Source organism: Lepus europaeus, chromosome 5 (assembly GCF_033115175.1).
Source record: "Lepus europaeus isolate LE1 chromosome 5, mLepTim1.pri, whole genome shotgun sequence".
Lineage (NCBI taxonomy): Eukaryota > Metazoa > Chordata > Mammalia > Lagomorpha > Leporidae > Lepus > Lepus europaeus.
Window position 1 is genome coordinate 23,280,785 of NC_084831.1, and position 21,590 is coordinate 23,302,374.

The following is a 21,590-nucleotide window of genomic DNA, read 5'->3' on the forward strand; positions in this document are numbered from 1 at the left end:
GCCAAGAGGCAGGAGCTTGCTCCAGGTCTCCAAGGCCTTGGGCCATCCTCTACTGCTTTCCCAGGCTATAGCAGAGAGTTAGATCAGAAGTGGAATGGCTGGGTCTTGAACCGGCGCCCATAGGGGCTGCTGATACTTCAGGCAGGGGCTTTACCCACCTCACCACAGTGCCAGACCCACCAGATTACTTTCAAAGGATCTCCAATTAGACTCACAGCAGACTTCTCATCAGTAACCCTATGGGCTAGAAGACAATGGCAAGATATATTCCAAGTCTTAAGAGAAAAGAACTGTCAACCCAGAATACTATATCCTGCAAAGCTCTCATTTATGAATGAAGGTGAAATAAAAACCTTCCATGACAAACAAAAATTGAAAGAATTTGTCACCACCCATCTAGACTTGCAAAAGAAGTTTAAGGATGTGCTGCACACAGAAACAAGCTAATCACCATGAAAGAAGGAAAAGGAAGGAAATCTCCCAGTAAAAGTACAAAGGAAATCCAATGTAAAAAACAAGAATATTTACTGAAAAATGGCAGAGCCAAGTTGTTATTTATCAATAGTCACCTTGTAAGTAAATGGCCTCAACTCTCCAGTTAAAAGACACAGACTGGCTGAATGGATTCAAAAACAAAACCCATCTATTTGCTGCCTACAAAAAACACATCTCAACAACAAGGATGAATGCAGATTGAAAGTTAAACAATGGAAAAAGATATTCCATGTTAACAGAAAAAAAAAAAAGAGAAAGAGCTGGTGTAGCCATCCTGAAATCAGATAAAATAGACTTTAACACAAAAACTGTTAAACGAAACACACAGCACTATATAATGATTAAAGGATCAATTCAATAGGTAGATGTAACGATTATAAATGTATATGTACCTATTTACAGGGCACCTGGCTATTGAAAAGAAATGTTAAGGGATCTAAAGGGAGAAACAGATTCAAATATAATAGTAAGGGGGATTTCAATACCCCACTTTCAGCAATGGATAGATCAACCAGACAGAAAATCAGCAAGTAAACAACAGGGTTAATCGACACTAGAGACCAAATGGAACTAACAGGTATCTACAGAACTTTTCACCCTACAATTACAGAATATACATTCTTCTAGGATTGACCAGATGATAAGTCATAAAGCAAGTCTCAGAAAATTTAAAAAAAAAAAAAATTATGCCATGCATCTTCTCGGGCCACAGTGGAACTAAGCTGTAAATCAACAACTCAGGAATCTCTAGAACATATGCAAACACATGGAGACTGAACAACATGCTCCTGAATGAACAGCGGATCACAGAAGAAGTCCAAAAGAGAAATAAAAAAAATTTATGGAAACAAATGAAGACATATCAACATATCAAAACTTATGGGATACAGCAAAAGCAGTGTTAAGAGCAAAGTTTACAGCAATTAGTGCCTACAATAAGAAACTGGAAAGGCACCAAATAAATGAGCTATCAATGCATCTCAAGGATCTAGGAAAAAAAAATGTAAACCAAACCCAAAACTAGTAGGAGAAAAGAAATAATTAAAATTAGAGAAGAAATCAACAAAATTGAAACAAAAAAATACAAGATCAGTAAAATGAAGAACTGGTTTCTTGAAAAAATAAACAAAATTGACACACCAAATTAACCAAAACAAGAAGAGCCAAATCAGCCGGCACCGCGGCTCACTAGGCTAATCCTCCGCCTTGCGGCGCCGGCACACCGGGTTCTAGTCCCGGTCGGGGCACCGGATTCTGTCCCGGTTGCCCCTCTTCCAGGCCAGCTCTCTGCTATGGCCCGGGAGTGCAATGGAGGATGGCCCAAGTGCCTGGGCCCTGCACCCCATGGGAGACCAGGAGAAGCATCTGGCTCCTGCCTTCGGATCAGTGCGGTGCACCGGCCGCAGCGCGCCAACCGCGGCGGCCACTGGAGGGTGAACCAACAGCAAAAGGAAGACCTTTCTCTCTTTGTCTCTCTCTCACTGTCCACTCTGCCTGTCAAAAATAAAATAAATAAATAAATAAATAAAAATAAAAAATAAAAAAAAAAAAAACAAGAAGAGCCAAATCAATAAAATTAGAGAAGAAAAAGGTAATGTAATACCAGTCACAACAGAAATAAAAAGAATGATCAGAAATTACCACAAAGAGCTGTATGCCAAGAAACTCGGAAACCTAGAAGACAGGAGCTTTGCAGGGTATCCATGTGTCTGGATAGATTCCTGGACACATACAACCTACCTAAATTGCGCCATGAAGACACAGAAAACCTAAACAGACCCATTACCAAGATGTAAATTGAATGAGTAATAAAAATTCTCCCAACAAAGAAAAGCCCAGGACCGATGGCTTCATTGCTGAATTCTACAAGACACTTGAAGAACTAACTCCAATAATTCTCGATTTCCTAAACCCGGAAAAGATGCAAAACAGAAAGAGAGAACAACAGACCAATTTCCTTGATGAACATAGACCAAAAATCCTCTACCAAATTATAGGTAATTGAATCCAACAACACATCAGAAAGATCATCCACCTGGAACAAGTGGTATTTATCCATGGTATGTAGGGATGGTTCAATATTCACAAAACAATCAATGTGACACATCACATTAACAAACTGAAGAGTAAAAACTATATGATTATCTCAATAGATGCAGAGAAAGCATCTGGTAAAATACAACACTGCTTCATGATGAAAACTCTAAGCAAATTGGGTATAGAAGGACTATTCGGGGCCGGCACTGTGGCACAGCAGGTTAATGCCCTGGCCTATATCCCATATGAGTGCCTGTTTGAGCAAGACCCAGCTGCTCTATTTCCAATCCAGCTCTCTGCTATGGCCTGGGAAAGCAGTACAAGATGGTTCAAGACCTTGGGCCCCTATACCCATGTGGGAGACCAGGAGGAGGCCCCTGGCTCCTGGCTCTAGATAGGCACAGCTTCGGCCATTGCGGCCAACTGGGGAGTGAATCAGCGGATGGAAGACCTTGCTCTCTCTCTGCCTCTCCTTTTTCTGTGTACCTCTGACGTTCAAATAAATAAATAAAATCTTTTTTTTTTTAAAGGAATATTCTCTAAGACAATTTATGACAAACCCAAGGCCAGCGTCTATTGAATGGAGTAAAGTTGAAAGCATTCTCACTGAGATCCAGAACCAGAAAAGGATGCCCATTCTCCTCACTGTTATTCAATATAGTCCTGGAAGTTTTAGCCAGAGCCATTAGGCAAGAAAAAGAAAACAGGCCAGCGTTGCGGCTCACTTGGCTAATCCTCCACCTGTGGCACCAGCACCCTGGGTTCTAGTCCCGGTTGGGGTGCTGGATTCTATTCTGGTTGCTCCTCTTCCATGCCAGCTCTCTGCTGTGGCCCGGGAAGGCAGTGGAGGATGGCCCAAGTGCCTGGGACCTGCACCTGCATGGGAGACCAGAAGGAAGCACCTGGCTCCTGGCCTTGGATCGGCGCAGCGTGCTGGCCACAGCACACTGGCCTTGGTGGCCATTTGGGGGGTGAACCAATGGAGGGAGACCTTTCTCTCTGTCTCTTTCTCTCACTGTCTAAATCTGCCTATCAAAAACAAAAAAAAACAAAAAAAAACAAAAAACAACAACAACAACAAAACCCCAAAGGAATACAAATTGGGAAAGAGGAAGTCAAACTATCCATATTTGCAGATGACATGATTGTATATATAGGGAATTCAAAAGACTCCACCAAGAGATTATCAGAGCTTACATAAGAGTTTGGTAATGTCGCAGAATATAAAACCAATACACAGAAATCAACGGCCTTTGTATACACAGACACAGTATATGTAAGATCAATCCTATTCACAATAGCTACAAAAAATGATCAAATACCTTGGAATAAATTTAACCAAGGAATTCAAAGATCTCTACAATGAGAATTACAAAACATTAAAGAAGGAAAGCCCATGAGAGCATTTCAGGCATGGAAAGACAAGATACTGTGGCAAAAAAAAATTCCTACATGAAGGATCTCTGTGAGAGAGACCCCAGTGGAAAGAAGTGGCCATCAAAGAAGGATGTACTTGTCTCTTAAGGGAGGAGAGAACTTCTACTTTACTTATGGGCTTGTCTAATTACTTACGGAGTTTGTGCATTCAAAAGGCTTCCATAGCCTTGGCAGCTCATGTCAAGAGGCTCGGGTGATCACTGACTTTATACATAAGAGTGTTAATTGTTAAATTAACAACAGGAGTCACTGTGCACTTACTTCCCACATAGGATTTTCTGTCCTCAATGAGTTGTATTATGATAATTAACTGTAAAACTTGTTCTCAAATAGTTTTGTGTGTGTGCGTGTGTGTGTGCATGCAAACTGTTGAAAGCTTTAATTACAGAGTAGGTCTTCTGTGTACAAAGTTAATCGAAAAATGAATCTTAATGGAGAATGGGACTGGGAATGGGATAGCAAGGAGTATGTGGGGTGGGAGTGGGTGTGGGGGGGTCAGGTATGGTGGGAAGAATCACTATATTACTAAAGTTGTAGTTATAAAATTTGTACTCATTAAATAAAAGGTTTTTTGGGAAAAAAATAAGGAATAGTTGTTAAGAGATTCAGATTTTTGTATATAAGAGGTTCATAAATAACAAGGGAAGGGTTAGATTTGACAGGGATTAGAAGCATGGATTAGAAGCAATAATGCCATAAAACAACCATAAAGGAAAGGCACAGAGAGTCAGTTCTTAAGGGAAATTAGGTACACCTACTGAGAACTACAGGAAAAATAGTACATAAGTTTCCTCTCTCTGAAAAAAGAAAATTGTTAATCAAAACTTAAACAGATATGAATATGCACATCATTCCCTAAAGGGATCTTTTTTGATCAACTTTATACAGTTATTTTGGTTATCTAGTTGTCAAACTCATTTATCTTCAGCTATTTATGCAAAAAAAAAAAAACCCCACATGTATATTACAGCACAGCCAATCTCCAAAGACCATAAACTCATTTCTCAATAGATACAGAATTTCCAGAGACCATAATCTATTCATTCTAGAGATTTATACTTATATTCCAGTCCAAAACGAAGGAGTCATGATCTTGTGATGTTTAACGCCTCAGGAAGATTTTTTAAAATTAAGCATAAGAATCATTACAACCTAAAATTAGTTCTCCCATGCCATAAAAAAAAGGGAACACAAGGAAACCGGCTCCACTTACAATTCAGCTCTCAGCTATGGCCTGGGAAAGATGTCCCAGGTCCGTGGGCCCCTAAACCCACATGGGAGGCCCAAAGGAAGCTCCTGGCTCCTAGCTTTGGAAGTAATGGATGGAAGACCTCTCTGTCTCTGCCTCTGCCTCTCTGTAACTCTGCCTTTCACATAAATAAATAAATCTTTAAAAAAAGAAAAAAGCACACATAAAAAATTTCCCAGGGATGTCTGATTTCTCATTATAGATTTTATAGTGAGTCATTTGTGCGCATGTGTTGTTCAAATCACATTGAAAGGTACCAGATCTTTATATGATCTATAGTAAAGAACTTAGATAAAAGATATGACTGATAGGAAGATCCGGCACACCTCACGATGACAAATAACAGAATTCACTATTTTGCAGCCAGCACTGTGGCACAGCAGATGGTAACAACTCACACCGGAGCAGCTAGTTCAAGCTTTGGCTACTCCACTGCCAGTCCAGCTTCTTGCTAATGTGCCTGGGAAGATAGCAGAAAACATCCAAGTACTTGGGCCCCTACCACCCACATGAAGACCTGGGTGGAGTTCGGGGCTGCTGGCTTCAGCCTGGCCAAGCCCTAGTCTTTTGGACCATTTGGGGAGTGAACCAGTGGGTGCAAGTTTTCTCTCTCTCTTTCCCCGTCTCTGTCACTCTGCCTTTCAAATAATAAAAGAAATATATATATATACACACACACACATACATACATACATATATATATATATATATATATATTAAAGTTTTACTTATTTGAAACGCAGAGTTACAGAGAGGCAGAGGCAAAAAAAAAAGGGAGAGGGAGAGGGAGAATCGTCCATCTGCTGGTTCACTCCCTAAATGGCTGCAACAGCCAGAGCTGGGCCAATCCGAACTCAGGAGACAGGAGCATCTTCCAGTCTCTCCCAAGGGTACAAGGGCCCAAGGACTTGGGCCTTCTTCTACTGCTTTCCCAGGCTATAGGAGAGAGCTGGATCGGAAGTGGAGGAGCTGGGACTCAAACTGGTGCCCATACAGGATGCAGGCACTACAGGCAGTGGCTTTACCCACTATACCACAGCATCAGCACCCAAAAAAATATTTTTAAGCTCATTATTTTAAAAACAATCAATAATATCACAATCACATAAACCTTCAGAGAGAGTAATTTAGCATCCAAAAGGGTTTTTTTCTATTGGTAATACCTCCTCACTCACTGCCCAGGCACTGGGGACAGAGAAGAGGCAAGGGATGTACGTACTCGTGGAGCAGGGCCGTCTCTTGCCAGTAATCTTGACACAAGAACCAGCTCTTGAGGGAAAAGACACAGGCTTGCTAAAATATTGCCACCCTCCCCCATCCCCTCATTCCTGGTTACTTGAATAATGTGCAGGCTGGAGGGAGAGTAGAGAGGGTGACAGAGACACACACAGTACCTGTTGTTGAGAATTGTAGTCAAAAAGTCCCACAGTTGCTGCTGCTGAATCCACAGGTACCTGCGTGCCTGAATAATCAAACTGAAGAGGCTCCATGCCCACATGTTCCATGGGGTCCAAGGGGACACTCTGGGACTCCATGTTGGAGAAATCCTCCACAGGCTTGGCACCATTGGTGCTGGTCAGCTGGGCTAAGCCCTCAGAACCATTCTGGTTTGGACCCAGAAGATCCACTTCATTAGCAGAGTTCTGGCAATTACCAGGGGTACGGCTAAACAGAGAAAGTAAAGGGGCATTAAACCTTATTTTGAGCGGGGAGGGACACTACAGCAACCCAAGTTTAAGGACAATGTCCTTGACATAGCTCATTATCAATATTACTTAAAACTTTCTACAAAAACAATGAGATCCTTTAGATGGTTACAGGCGTATATTCTGTATAGATGATTCTTAAATAGTTTTGCCTTCCCACCTAACCCACCCCTATAGTTTACATTATAATTTACAATAACTTAATTTATGATCCCTTTACCAAGGGTTCCAGATTTGAAGACATTGAATGAAAAGAAAAAAAAATTACTGCTTACAGTACCAGTAAAAATGAGATCCCAAAATGAAGGTAGCAAAAATATGTCCCCAAAGACAGTATCTACTCTTTAACTCTAGAACCAATGGAAAAAGTCAGTTTTTAAGGAAAATTCCACATCTCAAGAATGATTCTAATAAGAAATTTTTATATATTATTATTACTGACCAATGCTAAAATGATCTCCCACTTCTAAGAAACCAGAAGAAGCAGATCATTTTGAGATAGTACAAATAGTTTCATAAATATAAGCCTGCGCTAAGGAGATAAAATTGGATGATACAATTTATCATTAAAATCAGGACATCCAAAGAGCAAAAAGAGCAACACTGATAATTATCCTGGGACAAGGAAAAAATAAGTACCATTCTGTGTAACCCAGGATACACCACCCCTTCATGGAAAAAGGCTGCAGGATTATTTGATCCAAAAATCAGACTTAAAATAACACATTACAATAAAAAAAAAAAAAAAAAAAAGTATTGCCTATATCTACATTCAATGCCCTTTATCCCTAAAAGAAATCTGTGGCTGTTACATATTAAAGACATTGTTGCATTTGTTTCTCTGTCTCACACACACACCCTACTCTCATCATCACTACCACCATCACCATCACCACCACCATCATCATCACCATCACCATCACCTGGCCCCAAACACCACAAAATACTGCTGCAGGCTACTTGAGATTCATGGAGAGGCCCCCTGAACTCACCTGGAAGACCTCAGGTAAGTGTTACTCTCTTACTCAAATGTCATCCAAAGACTATAAATCTTTACATATTCAAGGCACAAAAATTAAATTAGGAATACTAAACAACTGGCATTGTACTACAATGATAATGTAAAAATACATTTTGATTGTAGCTTTGGTAAGAGAAGAGGTGGGGATATGCACACATATTAGCTTTTGACTGGCATTAAAATTATTCAAAATTAAATTATCTGTGTATCATAGCTTTTCAAAAATTATGTACAGTAACTAAAGGTTGCCAACATACATAAATACCTATATATTGGGAAAGACAAATACACATGATTTAAATACTGTATATTAAATTACAGGGTAAAACCTGCAAAACAATTATGACCAGTCATGAGAAGCATCCATAGAAGGTATACAATTAAAAATAAGTTCTTTAAGCTAAATCTCTGGTTCTTTACGATGAGGAAAATGATATCTAATCCCCCTATCTCAAAGGAGCTTATGAGACTCAAACGCAGAATGCACAAGTTCTCACCTGCTTTTCCCTCTGACATGCCAGAGGGATAGGACACACCTTCCTTAGTAACCAGGGCTCTCTAATGCAAGCAGAGCGATTAGGGAGAAACTTGGGAAAAGAACTAAGGCCCCTATCCCATGTGATTATATCTGAAAATCTCTGAAGTAATCTTCATGGAATCATTCTCCAAATTCTAGAACTCTACACAAATGCAAAACCTACAGTTTTGGCAAAAAAAAAAAAAATCAGGCATCAGCAACACTTAGAAAATTCTACCTTATCAATTAATATACAATGTTTGAGGCATGGTCTATATCAGATCCAATCTTTAAAAGCAAATGGGGAGAATGTAAAAGGAAATAGGTGGGGTATCAAAATAAACAAAAACCCATAGCCCACATTGAAAAATCAGAAGCATAAAACATACAAACCTAAAATCTTTGACGTCTGCATCAATCCCATTCTGTACTGGTAAACCATTGGTCTTGTCCATCACATCACCCTCCTCCTTCAAATCTCCTAGCTTATCTCCTTCAAACGTACCCTTGTTCTTCTTTTCACCTTTGTCGTTTTCATCACTGTCTGCATCCCTTGGGCCCTGTTTAAAAAATAGCTTCAGCTTCACTAACCATCATTAACTAATAAGAGTGGGGCAACCACGGTGGACACCAGACTACACTAGATGCTGTTAGAACAGGATTGTGTCCATGCCCTTTCAGACATTACAATCTAATTAACAAAACAACACAGAGGCAGAACACTGCAGAAAGTCTTGCCAAATGGGGGAGACAGACATACATTTATGTTACAGAGTTTAGGACAGTCTTAACATACCCAATGAAACCAAACCCCCTCCAATTTTTTCCTTTCTACCCAAAGCTTAGCCACAACATTGTATCTCTTGATCATATTTCTCTACTCTCAAGTCTATTATATTTTAATAGCATGCCTCCTCATAACATCCAAGTATGGTGGCTAATAGTATAGAGGGAAAGAGTTATGTTAACTCCATAAAGGAGTTGTGCATCACCACTGTCCTATGTAATTTCCTCCCTTATTGCAAACATCAAGGTAAATGTGATCTGGTATCATTTCAACTCTATTATTCTTATGTTTCAACTTAGGGTATATGCCCTGCCAATTTGTTTCTCCCCTTCCCCAGCCCTATTCTATAAAACTCAAAGCTTAAGCATCAAAAATTCATGAATGACCCTTAACTTTATTTTTTTAATGTTTGAAAACAAGTTAAAGAAGTCTTTCACTCAAAATACTCTTAGAACTGTTTATCTACTCTGTTCTACCAACTGCCTGTTTCAAGGCAGATTATTCTTAATATGTAAGTAGGGATGTATCAAATTGAAGCACTGATGCAACAGAATTTATCTATGCAGTGTTTCAAAACTAAAAAGCCTGAAACACTGAGCCAACAAGAATTGATCTGGTGCCAGACATGATTATGTTCTGTTTTCTAAAGAAATTAAGTCTATCTCTTCTTAATTCAACATCCTGAATCAAGCTCTGGACATACAAAGTGAATGTACCTTCATTTCCATTAGAAAAGGTTTCATATGGTGACTTGACATGGTACAAAGCATGTTGCAGAACTTTACACCAAAAGGCATTAAGTAAATTTTCTTATTCAAAATTAGAGGGAGGCAATCTTACTTTTCCTCACCACTGGTGCCTGGACTAAGAATGGAAAAAGAAAAAGAAAAAAAAAAAGGTACATGGACCAAATTAAAGCTCCTGGTAAAGGGCAAGGTCCAATCACAGAAAATGAGAGCTGCTGCACAGAGATTCCAGTCACTAAAACCAAGTTTCAGAGGGGTAGGGGTCAGGGATGAGGGGAGAATTAAATCCCCAGTCATGATCAGACTGACAGTGGGCAGGCCTGTAGATGCAAACCCAAGAGATGCTCTTGGACCAGCTTAGAGATCATTGGCCCAGAAAAGATAATTCTGAGATTTTGACATTCTTAGATATTCTGGCTACCAGTTTTACTGGCTACATTTTACTTTTAAGAGCCATTATCTGTTCAACTGTGTCAGAGGAAAAGAAAGATTTCATGGATAACATGAAAAAACACACACATTTAATAAAGAACTTGGAAAGGCTGCAGCATTGGCAGCCACTGAGATGTGCCTTTCCAGAGGACAATCCTTAAGGCACAGTTCAGAAGGAATGGATGACAGCCAATTAAGCACTACACCACGATCCCAGAGGAGAGATGGAAATATAATAGGGCTCTAAAGCCAAAAGATCTTTCAAGACATCCAGAGGCAATAGTTTCCTCCACACTGCAAAGGTAAAACTGACAGGAGCTATGTGTTAATTTTTATCCTAGCACTGAATATACTGCCTGACAGAAGGTCAATAGACATGATGAAAAAAATTGATAAGGACCAAAAAATCCTGGAAAACTAAACTGATAAAAAAAAAGAAGTATGTTCCTGTTGTCTTACCATCATCAAGTAAGAGCCTAGAAGCTGGTAACATGGTCTAAATAATAATCAGTTCTACTTGAATCACTAAACAATGTCAATAGCAAAAGAGCAAAACAAGATCATTTATCCCTCTGCCACAGTTAAGGAATTTTCCAAAATTCTACAAACCGAATCTTGGGCTCCAATTTCTCACAAAGGGTTCAAAAGATCTGCAAGCAAAAATGTGAAAGAAAAGAGATAAAGAAATAACAGGAAGCTTCAACAAACAAGCAAGAAAACTGGTGTCAGGAAATAGTAACTAGCCGAATCAATTCTCTGTGTTCTCTTCTTCAGTGAACACAGAGGTGAATCAATGCTCTATGTTCTCTTATTCAGTGAGTACTTGAATCCCTTCAAGTGATTGCTATGTGCCTGCTCAGTCCATCCACATGCTAGCTGGTCTAGACTGAAGACTTGGCCACTAAGAGTTACATTCTCACTTACAATAAAAAGGGCTAGAGTTTCCAAACATTTCCCTAGGATGGGCTATTTATCAACAACAAAATACTACTACCTGATTTTCTACTCTAAAAAAGCCATAAGTGCCTCAGTACCAGAGTAGATTCCTTCTACTGGAGGGTGGGAAATCCAGGGACACTTCTACTTCGTGATGGATGGCTGTTAAAAGCCACTGAAACATTTCACTTAGAGAATGCTCGGTAGATCTAATGATGACCCTCGATAGGTTGGTAGGATGTCTAACTTCTGAATTACACACATAGCACAAGTAGGAGGGCATCAGATCAAAAGTTTGTTTGTTTGTTTTTTGACAGGCAGAGTGGACAGTGAGAGAGAGAGAGAGAAAGGTCTTCCTTTGCCATTGGTTCACCCTCCAATGGCTGCCGAGGCCGGAGCGCGCAGGTGCACGGCGCTGATCCAATGGCAGGAGCCAGGTGCTTCTCCTGGTCTCCCATGGGGTGCAGGGCCTGAGTACTTGGGCCATCCTCCACTGCACTCCCGGGCCATAGCAGAGAGCTGGCCTGGAAGAGGGGCAACCGGGACAGAATCCGGTGCCCCAACCAGGACTAGAACCCGGTGTGCCGGTGCCACAAGGCGGAGGATTAGCCTATTGAGCCACCGCGCCGGCCAAAAGTTTGTTATTAAAAGATAACATGAGTGAGGGGACGTAGTGCAGTCAACTAGATGCAGTGGTTGAAGACATCACAAAGCATTTGCGCATCCCATGTCCAAATGCCTGGGTTTGAATCTAGGCTCCCATTCTGTTTACAGCTTCCTGCTAATGCACACTCTCAATAGTAGGAGAGTCCATGCCACCACCATGGGAGACCTCAATTGAGTTCCAGGCTCCTGGCTTCAACCCTTGAGATTGAAAGCATTTGGAAGTGAACAAGTAGATGGAAGATAGCTCTCTCATACAAATAAAATAATAAATTAGTAGGTACTGGGGACACCTTTTGGCCTAACTGTTAAGACATCATAACCTACATCATAGTACCAGTTCCTAGTCCCAGATTCTTGCTTATGTGCACTCTGGGAGGCAGCAGTTGATGGGTCAAGTAAGTGGGTTCCTGTCACTCACATAAGAGAACTGAACTGCGTCCCCAGCTCCAGGCTTCAGCCCCAGCGAAGGGTTGTTCAGGGCATTTGGTGAGTATAACACAGGATGGAAGCTCTCTATCTCTCACTCTCTGCCATTCCAATAAATATAATAAAATTATTTTTAAAAAATAAATAAAAGATAGCTCAGGTGCAAGCATTCAGCCTAGCAGTTAACAGGTCAGTTGGGACACTGATGAGACACTCATGTCTCAGTATTCAGCTTCCTGGCTTGATGCCCAACTCTGGCTTCTGACTCCAACTTCCTGCTAATGCAGAAAGTAAGAGTAAGCAGTTATGATCCAAGCACTTGGGTTCTTGCCACCCAGGTGGGAGATCTGGATTTAGTTCCCTGCTCCTGGCTTTGGCCATGGCCTGGGCCCAGCCCCAGCCACTGTAGGCATTTAGGGAGTAACCAATAGATGGGATCTTTGTCTCTCTCAAATTTACAGATTAAAAAAAAAAAAAAAAAAGATGTCTTAGAAATATGAAGACCTTAGAAAGAACATAAGAAGGGTATAAATGGGCTGTTAAATTTTATAGGTTTTTACATTTTTTAAGTTATTTAAGATAAGGTATTAGTAACAATGTTGTCTATAAAAAAGTACTGGCCCAGGGTACAGAATCTATGTTCTATTTCTTTTTTTTTTTTTTTTAATATTTTTTTATTTGACTGGTAGAGTTATAGACAGTGAGAGAGAGAGACAAAGGTCTTCCTTCCATTGGTTCACTCCCCAAATGGATACCACGGCCAGCACTGCACCGATCTGAAGCCAGGAGCCAGGTGCTTCTTCTTGGTCTCCCATGCGAGTGCAGGGGCCCAAGCACCTGGGCCATCCTCCACTGCCCTCCTGGGCCATAGCAGAGAGCTGGACTGGAAGAGGAGAAAACGGGACTAGAACCCGGCACCCATATGGGATGCTGGTGCCGCAGGTGGAGGATTAACCAAGTGAGCCACAGTGCTGGCCCCTGTATGTTCTATTTCAACTGCTGGTTCTATTTCAACACATACTGGTTATAGGACTTTAGACAAATCATTAAATCTGAGCGTTAGCTTTCTCATCTAAAAAATAGGGATAATCTTAATATATAGTAGTTATGAAGATCAATGAAAGAATACACATGTTAGGACATAGCCTTGTGGCATCAGCTTCCCATATGGGTGCTGATTTGAGTCCCTGCAGACTTGGGCCCCTGCACTCACGTGGGATACCCAGATAAAGCTCCTGGCTCCTGACTTCAGCCTGGTCCAGTCCTGGCCATTGTGGTCATTTGGGGAGTCAACACACAGATGGAAGATTTCTCTCCCCCCCCCACCTCACTCTTTTGAATAAATAAAATGAACCTTTAATAAAAAGATTTAAAAAAAAATCTTAAATCCACCAACCAAATGGGTTTAACTTTCAGATACAAGTATACATTCGATATGAACTTCCCACACTGTCATTTTCATAATGCAGCAATTCTATAATTAGGGTTGAATATCACAGAATTTTTTTTTTTTTTAATTTTTGACAGGCAGAGTGGACAGTAGAGGGAGACAGAGAGAAAGGTCTTCCTTTTGCCGTTGGTTCACCCTCCAATGGCCGCCGCAGTAGGCGCGCTGTGGCCAGCGCACCGCGCTGTTCCAATGGCAGGAGCCAGGTGCTACTCCTGGTCTCCCATGGGGTGCAGGGCCCAAGAACTTGGGCCATCCTCCACTGCACTCCCTGGCCACAGCAGAGAGCTGGCCTGGAAGAGGGGCAACCGGGACAGAATCCGGTGCCCCGACCGGGACTAGAATCCGGTGTGCCGGCGCCGCAAGGCGGAGGATTAGCCTAGTGAGCCGCGGCGCCGGCTACAGAATTCTTTTTAATTTATAGGTATCTGTGCTCCTCCCCAACCCAGGGAGATTCTCATTGAATTGGTCTGCAGAGGACCCCATGCTTGTTATTAAAAGTCTCAACAGCTCTCATAGGCATCCACTATTAAGAGCCAATGTTTAAACTAAGTCCAACATAAGAATCAGCAAGGCAAAGTTTATATTTTGCTCTTTTGTCACATCTTTTCTAGTACATGACAGTACTGGAAGTCTATTAGCCATGTGAATGGAAAAGTTTTATTTCATCTTTTCATCATGGGTTTCCTTTAGATGAATGTTAACTCAAAGCCACAGTGCTCAAATACAAGTTCAGTGAAATGCTCAAAATTTAAGTCCAAAAAAAAAAAATATTAAGTGGACAACCTAATTAAAAATGCCAATGGGGCAGGTGGTTAAGTCATTGCTTAGGATACCCACCACCCCATTTCAAGATTCCTGGGTTCAAGTCCCAACTCTGTTCCTAATCCCAGCTTCCTGCTAATATGCACCCTGGGAATTGGGTGAGTTCCCAGCTCCTAGTTTCAGCCTAGCCCAGCTCTGACAGCTCTCTCCTCTCCCTCTCTCTGAAATATATATATATAGTTATATTTATATATATATTTAATAACAAGGGGGAGGTCTAATAGATGCCAGATCTGCACAGAGGTAGAGGAATATGCTCTATTGCTGACTATCAAAAACCCAGGAAAGAACAGATAAGCAGAACACATGGTTGGGATAAGAGTCCATGCACTCATGGTTCATTTTCCTTCAAAGACTCAAATCAAAGTAGGAATACTTCTGAATGTATCTATGAATTCTGAGTGAAGTCAAAACAAATTTAATTCCTCCTCCAAGTGCAATGTTCTCAGAAAAACACTCCTCACATGGCAGTAGTGACATTTCATGGAATTAGAAATTTTCTTTTTAAAAAAGGAATATTTTGTGTACCTGCTTGATACTGAATCCAAAAATAACAGACTAAAATATTAGTTTCTCCTGCACACACTTATGTTTTTCACAAAATGATAAAAAATCGAATTGTCAACTTCCATTCATATATAGATCAAGCTATAGCTCTAATAGCAAAAAAATTCAAATAGTAAAATATATGAGTAAAGTTTGAAAATGCTAGCCATGTGAAATATTCATTTGAACTTAATAATTAATAGAAATCCTTTTATTAGGGATCTAAGTCATAAACAGGCCAGTATAGAAGAGTAAAGAGTAATATAACTAAGAATTGAAATTGATACAAAGTTTTGGAATCTAGTTCTCTCACTTCAATTCTATGCCACATTTCTCTCATCAATAAATTAATGGAGATAGTAGCCACCCAAAAGACAGAATAGATAAACAATTCATTAATTAAACAATTAAAGCAATTCATGAAATTATAATTCTCTTCAAAAAATCAAAAACTCTAAGTACTATATCCAATTTTCATATTTTTCCCATTGCCTTTTTCACATAAACAACTATCCTCACTCCCACCAAGACATAAAATTGATAGACAATTTTAACAATTTTTCATCCTGGAATAAACTGTTCTGGTTGTATTCATCAGACCCTTTGTCAGACTGATTTTCTGAGGTCTGTGCTTACAATCGAGCTACCTCTACTACTCATTTCCTAGAATCTGAGGTACTATCAATTATAGCACAGACTATATTTTATATGCCACTAAAAAGGCAACAGTGACAATTAAAGTGTGATAATCTATCATTTGAAATACCCCAATATGACTCCCAATTTGAATGTGCCAAAGTAAGCAGTACTTTTAGAACAGTCTATACAAGGCACTGTGTACATAATCAACACACAATCCCTGATGTGCAGAAAGGTTTTTAACCAAGAAAAGGAGAAAACACAACTTCAACATGGAGAAGGGTACTTGTTTATTATAGAGATGGAGACCCCAAAAAGAACTTTCTATGATTTTTTTTTTTAGGTTATCTAGTCAGTATCTAAAAGCTTAATACTGCCAACCAAAGAGGAGCGCACAGACTTCAAATGTGAGCAAAGCCCAAATCGGAAAGGGCTCTCTCTACCCTGCACAAGCTTCTATCAGCCTCTTGATGATTTAATCTTCCAATTACATCTTATACCAGTGCCTCTCAAACTTCATCTGGGTAGGGGAGAGAGTCTTGTCAATTCTACAGGTTTTGATTCAGCAGCTCTGAGGAAACATCTGAGACTGGGATTTCTAAGGATCTTCCAGGAGGTGCTGATGTTACTGGTGGGTGCACTGACTCTGAGAAACAAGACTTACAAAACATTCATATTACATAGCCACTAAAATTAACTTCTGTTGGGTATAATTATTCCTATTTTGTAAGTGAGGACATTAAAGTCCAGTTGAGACTCAACTCCTTGACTTCTATCTGTGTTATATTATCCAAAGTTTTTAAACAAAAACCAATTAAAGTAAAGTAACAATGTTTACCTAAAATCAACATAATGGGGCACAGAAAAGCAAATCCATCAAGTTTAGAGACCCAAATGAATTGCTAAGAGAGTGTATGCATCCACCAGGAGGGAAAGCAGCATTGTCTACAGAACAAATGGAAAGACCTTCCCAAGTTACTTTTCTTAAAATTTTTCTGCAAAGTTAGGATGGTCTTCCCCCAAAGTTTAGGGTGCCCTTCTCATTTCCCTAGGGACTATAAGCCAGCAAGAGAGAGGTGATCCACTCTTAGACTGGCTTCATTTTGAATCTTTCAGAAGATCAGCATCAGGTTCCTTAGTTGGGCAATTTCACTCACATCTTAAAAAAACAGAGTAATTACATCTGATTTTGTAATACTCTAAAGCATTGTGCAGTAGGTGAGGGAACATGTCTAATACCAGAAATATGGCCGGCGCTGCGGCTCACTAGGGCTAATCCTCCGCCTGTGGTGCCGGCAGCCTGGATTCTAGTCCTGGTTGGGGTGCTGGATTCTGTCCCAGTTGCTCCTCTTCCAGGCCAGCTCTCTGCTATGGCCCGGGAAGGCAGTGGAGGATGGCCCAAGTGTTTGGGCCCTGCACCCATATGGGAGACCAGGAGGAAGCACCTGGCTCCTGGCCTCAGATCAGCACAGCCCATCGGCCATAGCAGCCATTTGGGGGGTGAACCAACGGAAGGAAGACCTTTCTCTCTGTCTCTCTCACTGTCTAACTCTGCCTGTCAAAATAAGAAAGAGAGAGAGAGAGAGAGAGAGAGAGAGAGGGAGGGAGGGAGGGAGGGAGGGAGGGAGGAAGGGAGAAAGGAAAGGAGGGAGGGAGGGAGGGAGGAAGGGAGGAAGGGAGGAAGGGAGAAAGGAAAGGAGGGAGAGAGGGAGGGAGGGAGGAAATAAGATGGAGCAGGGGCCAGCGCTGTGGCCGTAGCAGCTAATGCCACTGGCTGCAGTGCCAGAATCTCATGTGGGTGCCAGTTTGAGTCCCAGCTCCTCCACTTCTGATCTACCTCTCTGCCATGGCCTAGGAAAGCAGTAGAAGATGGCCCAAGTGCTTGGGCCCCTGACCCCGCGTGGGAGACCCAGGAGAAGCTCCTGGCTTCAGATCGGTGCAGCTCCAGCCGTTGTGGCCAATTGGGGAGTGAACCAGCAGATAGAAGACCTTTCTCTCTCTCTGCCTCTCCTTCTGTGTATAACTCTGACTTTCAAATAAGCAAATAAATCTTTTTAAAAAAATAAAATGGAGCAGATGATGAACAGCTCATATGTAAGCTACCACTTGGGACACCCAAATCCCATACCAGAGCACCTAGGATCAAGTCTTGCCTCTGCTTCTAATCCAGCTTCCTGCTAATGTACCCAAGTACTTGGGTTCCTGCCACCCATATTGGAGATCCAGATAAAACTCCGGACTCCTAGCATTCACCTGGTCCAACCTTGGCTCATTCTCCCTCTATCTCTCATTCTCTCTATCTCTATCTCTATCTCTTCCTTTTCCTCTTCCTCTATCACTCTGCCTTTCAACTAAAAAAAAATAAACCCTTTAAAAATACATAGGTCAGGTGATACGGCACAGATTAAGCTGCTGCTCGTGATGCCACATCTCACATCATAGTGCCCAGTTCAAATTCCAGTTACAGGAGATGGCGCTGTGGTAAAGCCATTACCTGCAGTGCCGGCATCCCATATGGGTGCCAGTTTGAGTCTTGGCTGCTCCACTTGCCATCCAGTGCTCTCCTATGGCCTGGGAAAACAGTGGAGAATGGCCTAAGTCCATGGGTCCCAGCACCCACATGGGAGACCCAGAAGAAGATTCTGGCTCCTGGCTTTGGATCAGCACAGCTCCAGCTGTTACAGCCATATGGGGAGTGAACTAGCAGATGGAAGACCTCTATGACTGTCTTTCAAATAAATAAAAATAAATTCTTATAGCCACCCACATGGAGACCCATGTAGAGTTCCTGGTTCCTGGCTTCTGTCTGGCCCAACCCTGGCTGCTGTGGGAGTATAGTGAGTGAATCAATGGAGTCTCTCTTTATCGGTGTATGTGTGTGTATGTGTGTGCATGTGTGTGTATCTGACTTTCAAATAAATAAGTCTTCATAAAAATTAAAAAGAAATTATATAAGAAGAGAAGATTTTGACTGGCATTCTGTTTTTCTCTTATCTGAATGTGGCTAGCCCATAGGCTAGGGTTCATATGGACTACTACCAAATACATGCAGTGAGTACTATAAAAATAAGGTTGTTCAGATTCTTTGCAGTTTGAAAGTACTCTTGGGGCTGGCACTGTGGCGCAGTAGGTTAATCCTCCACCTGCAGCGCCGGCACCCCATACGGGTGCTGGTTCTAGTCCCGGCTGCTACACTTCTGATCCAGCTCTCTGAAATGTCCTCAGAAAGCAGTACAAGATGGCCCAAATGCTTGGACTCCTGCACCCACATGGGAGACCAGGAAGAAGCACCTGGCTCCTGGCTTCAGATCGGCGCAGCTCCGGCTGCTGCGGTCATTTGGGGAGTGAATCAGTGGATGGAAGACCTTTCTCTCTGTCTCTCCCTCTCACTGTCTGTAACTCTACCTCTCAAATAAATAAATAAAATCTTAAAAAAAAAAAAAAAAAGCAGATACTCTTATCTCGGAAGGAAAAACTGCTAAAGAGACCACTGGTAGAATGAAAATGAACTCAGGAAGGCTCAGGGAAGCTAGACAAAATATTTTCATTCAAGCTATAACCTGGAAAAATCACTGTAAAATGAGACTTCTTTAGTTCTGAACCATTTTTAATTGACAAGTTACAGTCTGGATTATCAGCGGTCAGGAGGGGGAATGGCCTCTTAATACTTTCTTTGAGGTCTACAATCATTGCTAGCAGAGATGATGCAGCTTACTAGAGGTGATATTGGTGTAGTCGTCCAATAAATAAAATATTTGAGTATCCTTATCCACAACCTAGCAAAAACGGTCTTCATAGCAAGTATCTAGGATATATCAGATCACCCCTTTTCTCTGAACTCAACATATTGAATAATGAACCTAGACTTAAAAAACATTAAAAGTTCATCTTTTTCAGAAAGATGCATACATATCATAACCATAATGTTCCCTAAACCACAGCTTTGGTCAGATGTCACCCTAACCATCAAGTACTGCAGAGCTAGGTTAGCTATAAGCTCAGCAGGCTGAAGCTGCTGCTAACCAGTACCTTGATTCTAGGGGCTCTGTGCCCCAAGAGCCTGTATATGCCAACATAGTGAGTGGCCTGATGTCACTGATCAGCTCTCCTTATCACACTATGGTTGTATCTCAAGTCAAAATGTAAGCCAACCTTTCACTACCCACAACTGTCCTTCTGAGAAGAAGCTGGAAAACAGCTTTGGAGAACTTTTCATTTATCTTTGTATATACTTCAGAAGTTTGGTAAGTTATCTGATTGTTAGAGAATCTAATTTTCTGACCTCCTCTATTCTGATGTCTTATCCTGCTTTGGTCATGACACTGTAAAAGAGCTAAAAAAATCTCCAGTATCTCAAATCTTTACAAAAATCAAATAAAAATACACAGCTTGTCATAAAAATAATTGTCCAATTAAATGATTTTTCAAAAAGAGGAAAATGGGGCAAGCAATTGGCTTTGTTAAGATATTGCTTGAGATACTGATATCCCCCATGAGCCTGGGTTCTTGTCCAAGCACCACTCCTAATTCCAACTTCCTGCTGATGCACATCCTCAGAAACGTATATACATGGGACCCTGCCACCTATGTGTGAGACCCAGACTGAGTTCCAGGCTCCCAGCTTCAGCTTCATCCAGCCCTAGCTGTTACAGGCACTTGGAGAGTGAGCCAAAGAATGGGAGATTTCTTTCCCACATTCTTTGTTTCTCTGACTCTCAACCAAATAAAAATAACAGTTTTAAAAATAAAAGAGGAAAATATTGGCAAAAAATATTAACAACTCAGTCCCACCATCTTTCTTCTAATTCCAATGATTTATTCTACCTTCTAGAAGCTTCATGGTAATCTAGGCATACGCTTCTGGCTAATGCACAAAACTAGCAACTAGTCTCACACATAGCAGGGAATTCACAGTCACAGCCACACAGACTCCAGTTCATCACACCAGTACCTTATTATCACAAAATACTAACTTTTCTGCTCTAGTAAACAACTGAAATTTATAGGCAGTATTTAAAAGGCAGTACTTCCTCTGAGGAACCTCTGCTTATAAAGTAGGGACAGAAAGAGGTAAACTGGGGATAGGGTAAACAAAAGAGAAGTGACCTCATTCTTCCCATGAGACAACAGGCAAATGATAATTTGCCCTGGTTCTATTCTTCACTTTCAGAAGGGTAGATCTTGTTCTTCCCAAGCAGCCCCTAGAGGAGGTTCAAATAAAAGAAGCCACTTTTTATCTGTTCCACAAGCCATTAGACTCAACCTAAGTCTTTATAGGTTCAAAAAAACCCAGAAGCAATCAGGTCAGCTTAAGAATGGCTAGTACTCAAAAACCATACTTGATACTTGTAGAAACTGCATCAAAAATCAAATACTGTTACTCTAGTAAGTTGTAAGTGGAATAGGTAAAACAGAACCGAATCTCTGATACCAAGCAACAGATATATGGATAAAAATATTAAGCAACAAAAACTAGAAGATAGAGTTATAGAGGCAAAATGATTTGAGGAAAGAGTGTTTCTTAACTGATCAATCACAGATGGTATTAGCACAAAATGACCTAATGGAGAAAAGGCTTTGAAAACATACAAAGCTGAGAAAGGAGGAAAAGAGGGAAGACATATCTCATGGCCATCCCAGCTGTGATATGGAATACAATAAAACAAAGAATAAAAAAA

The 21,590-nt window shown here is 41.0% G+C and overlaps 1 protein-coding gene across 1 annotated transcript in view; it reads right to left on the reverse strand.

The window, feature by feature from the left end:
- PUM1 (pumilio RNA binding family member 1) overlaps nt 1-21,590 on the reverse strand; it is a 154,721-nt gene that overhangs the window by 66,365 nt on the left and 66,766 nt on the right. Inside the window, 2 exon segments of the mRNA XM_062190831.1 lie at nt 6,613-6,883; nt 8,856-9,022. Coding sequence (XP_062046815.1) covers nt 6,613-6,883; nt 8,856-9,022 — 438 coding nt within the window.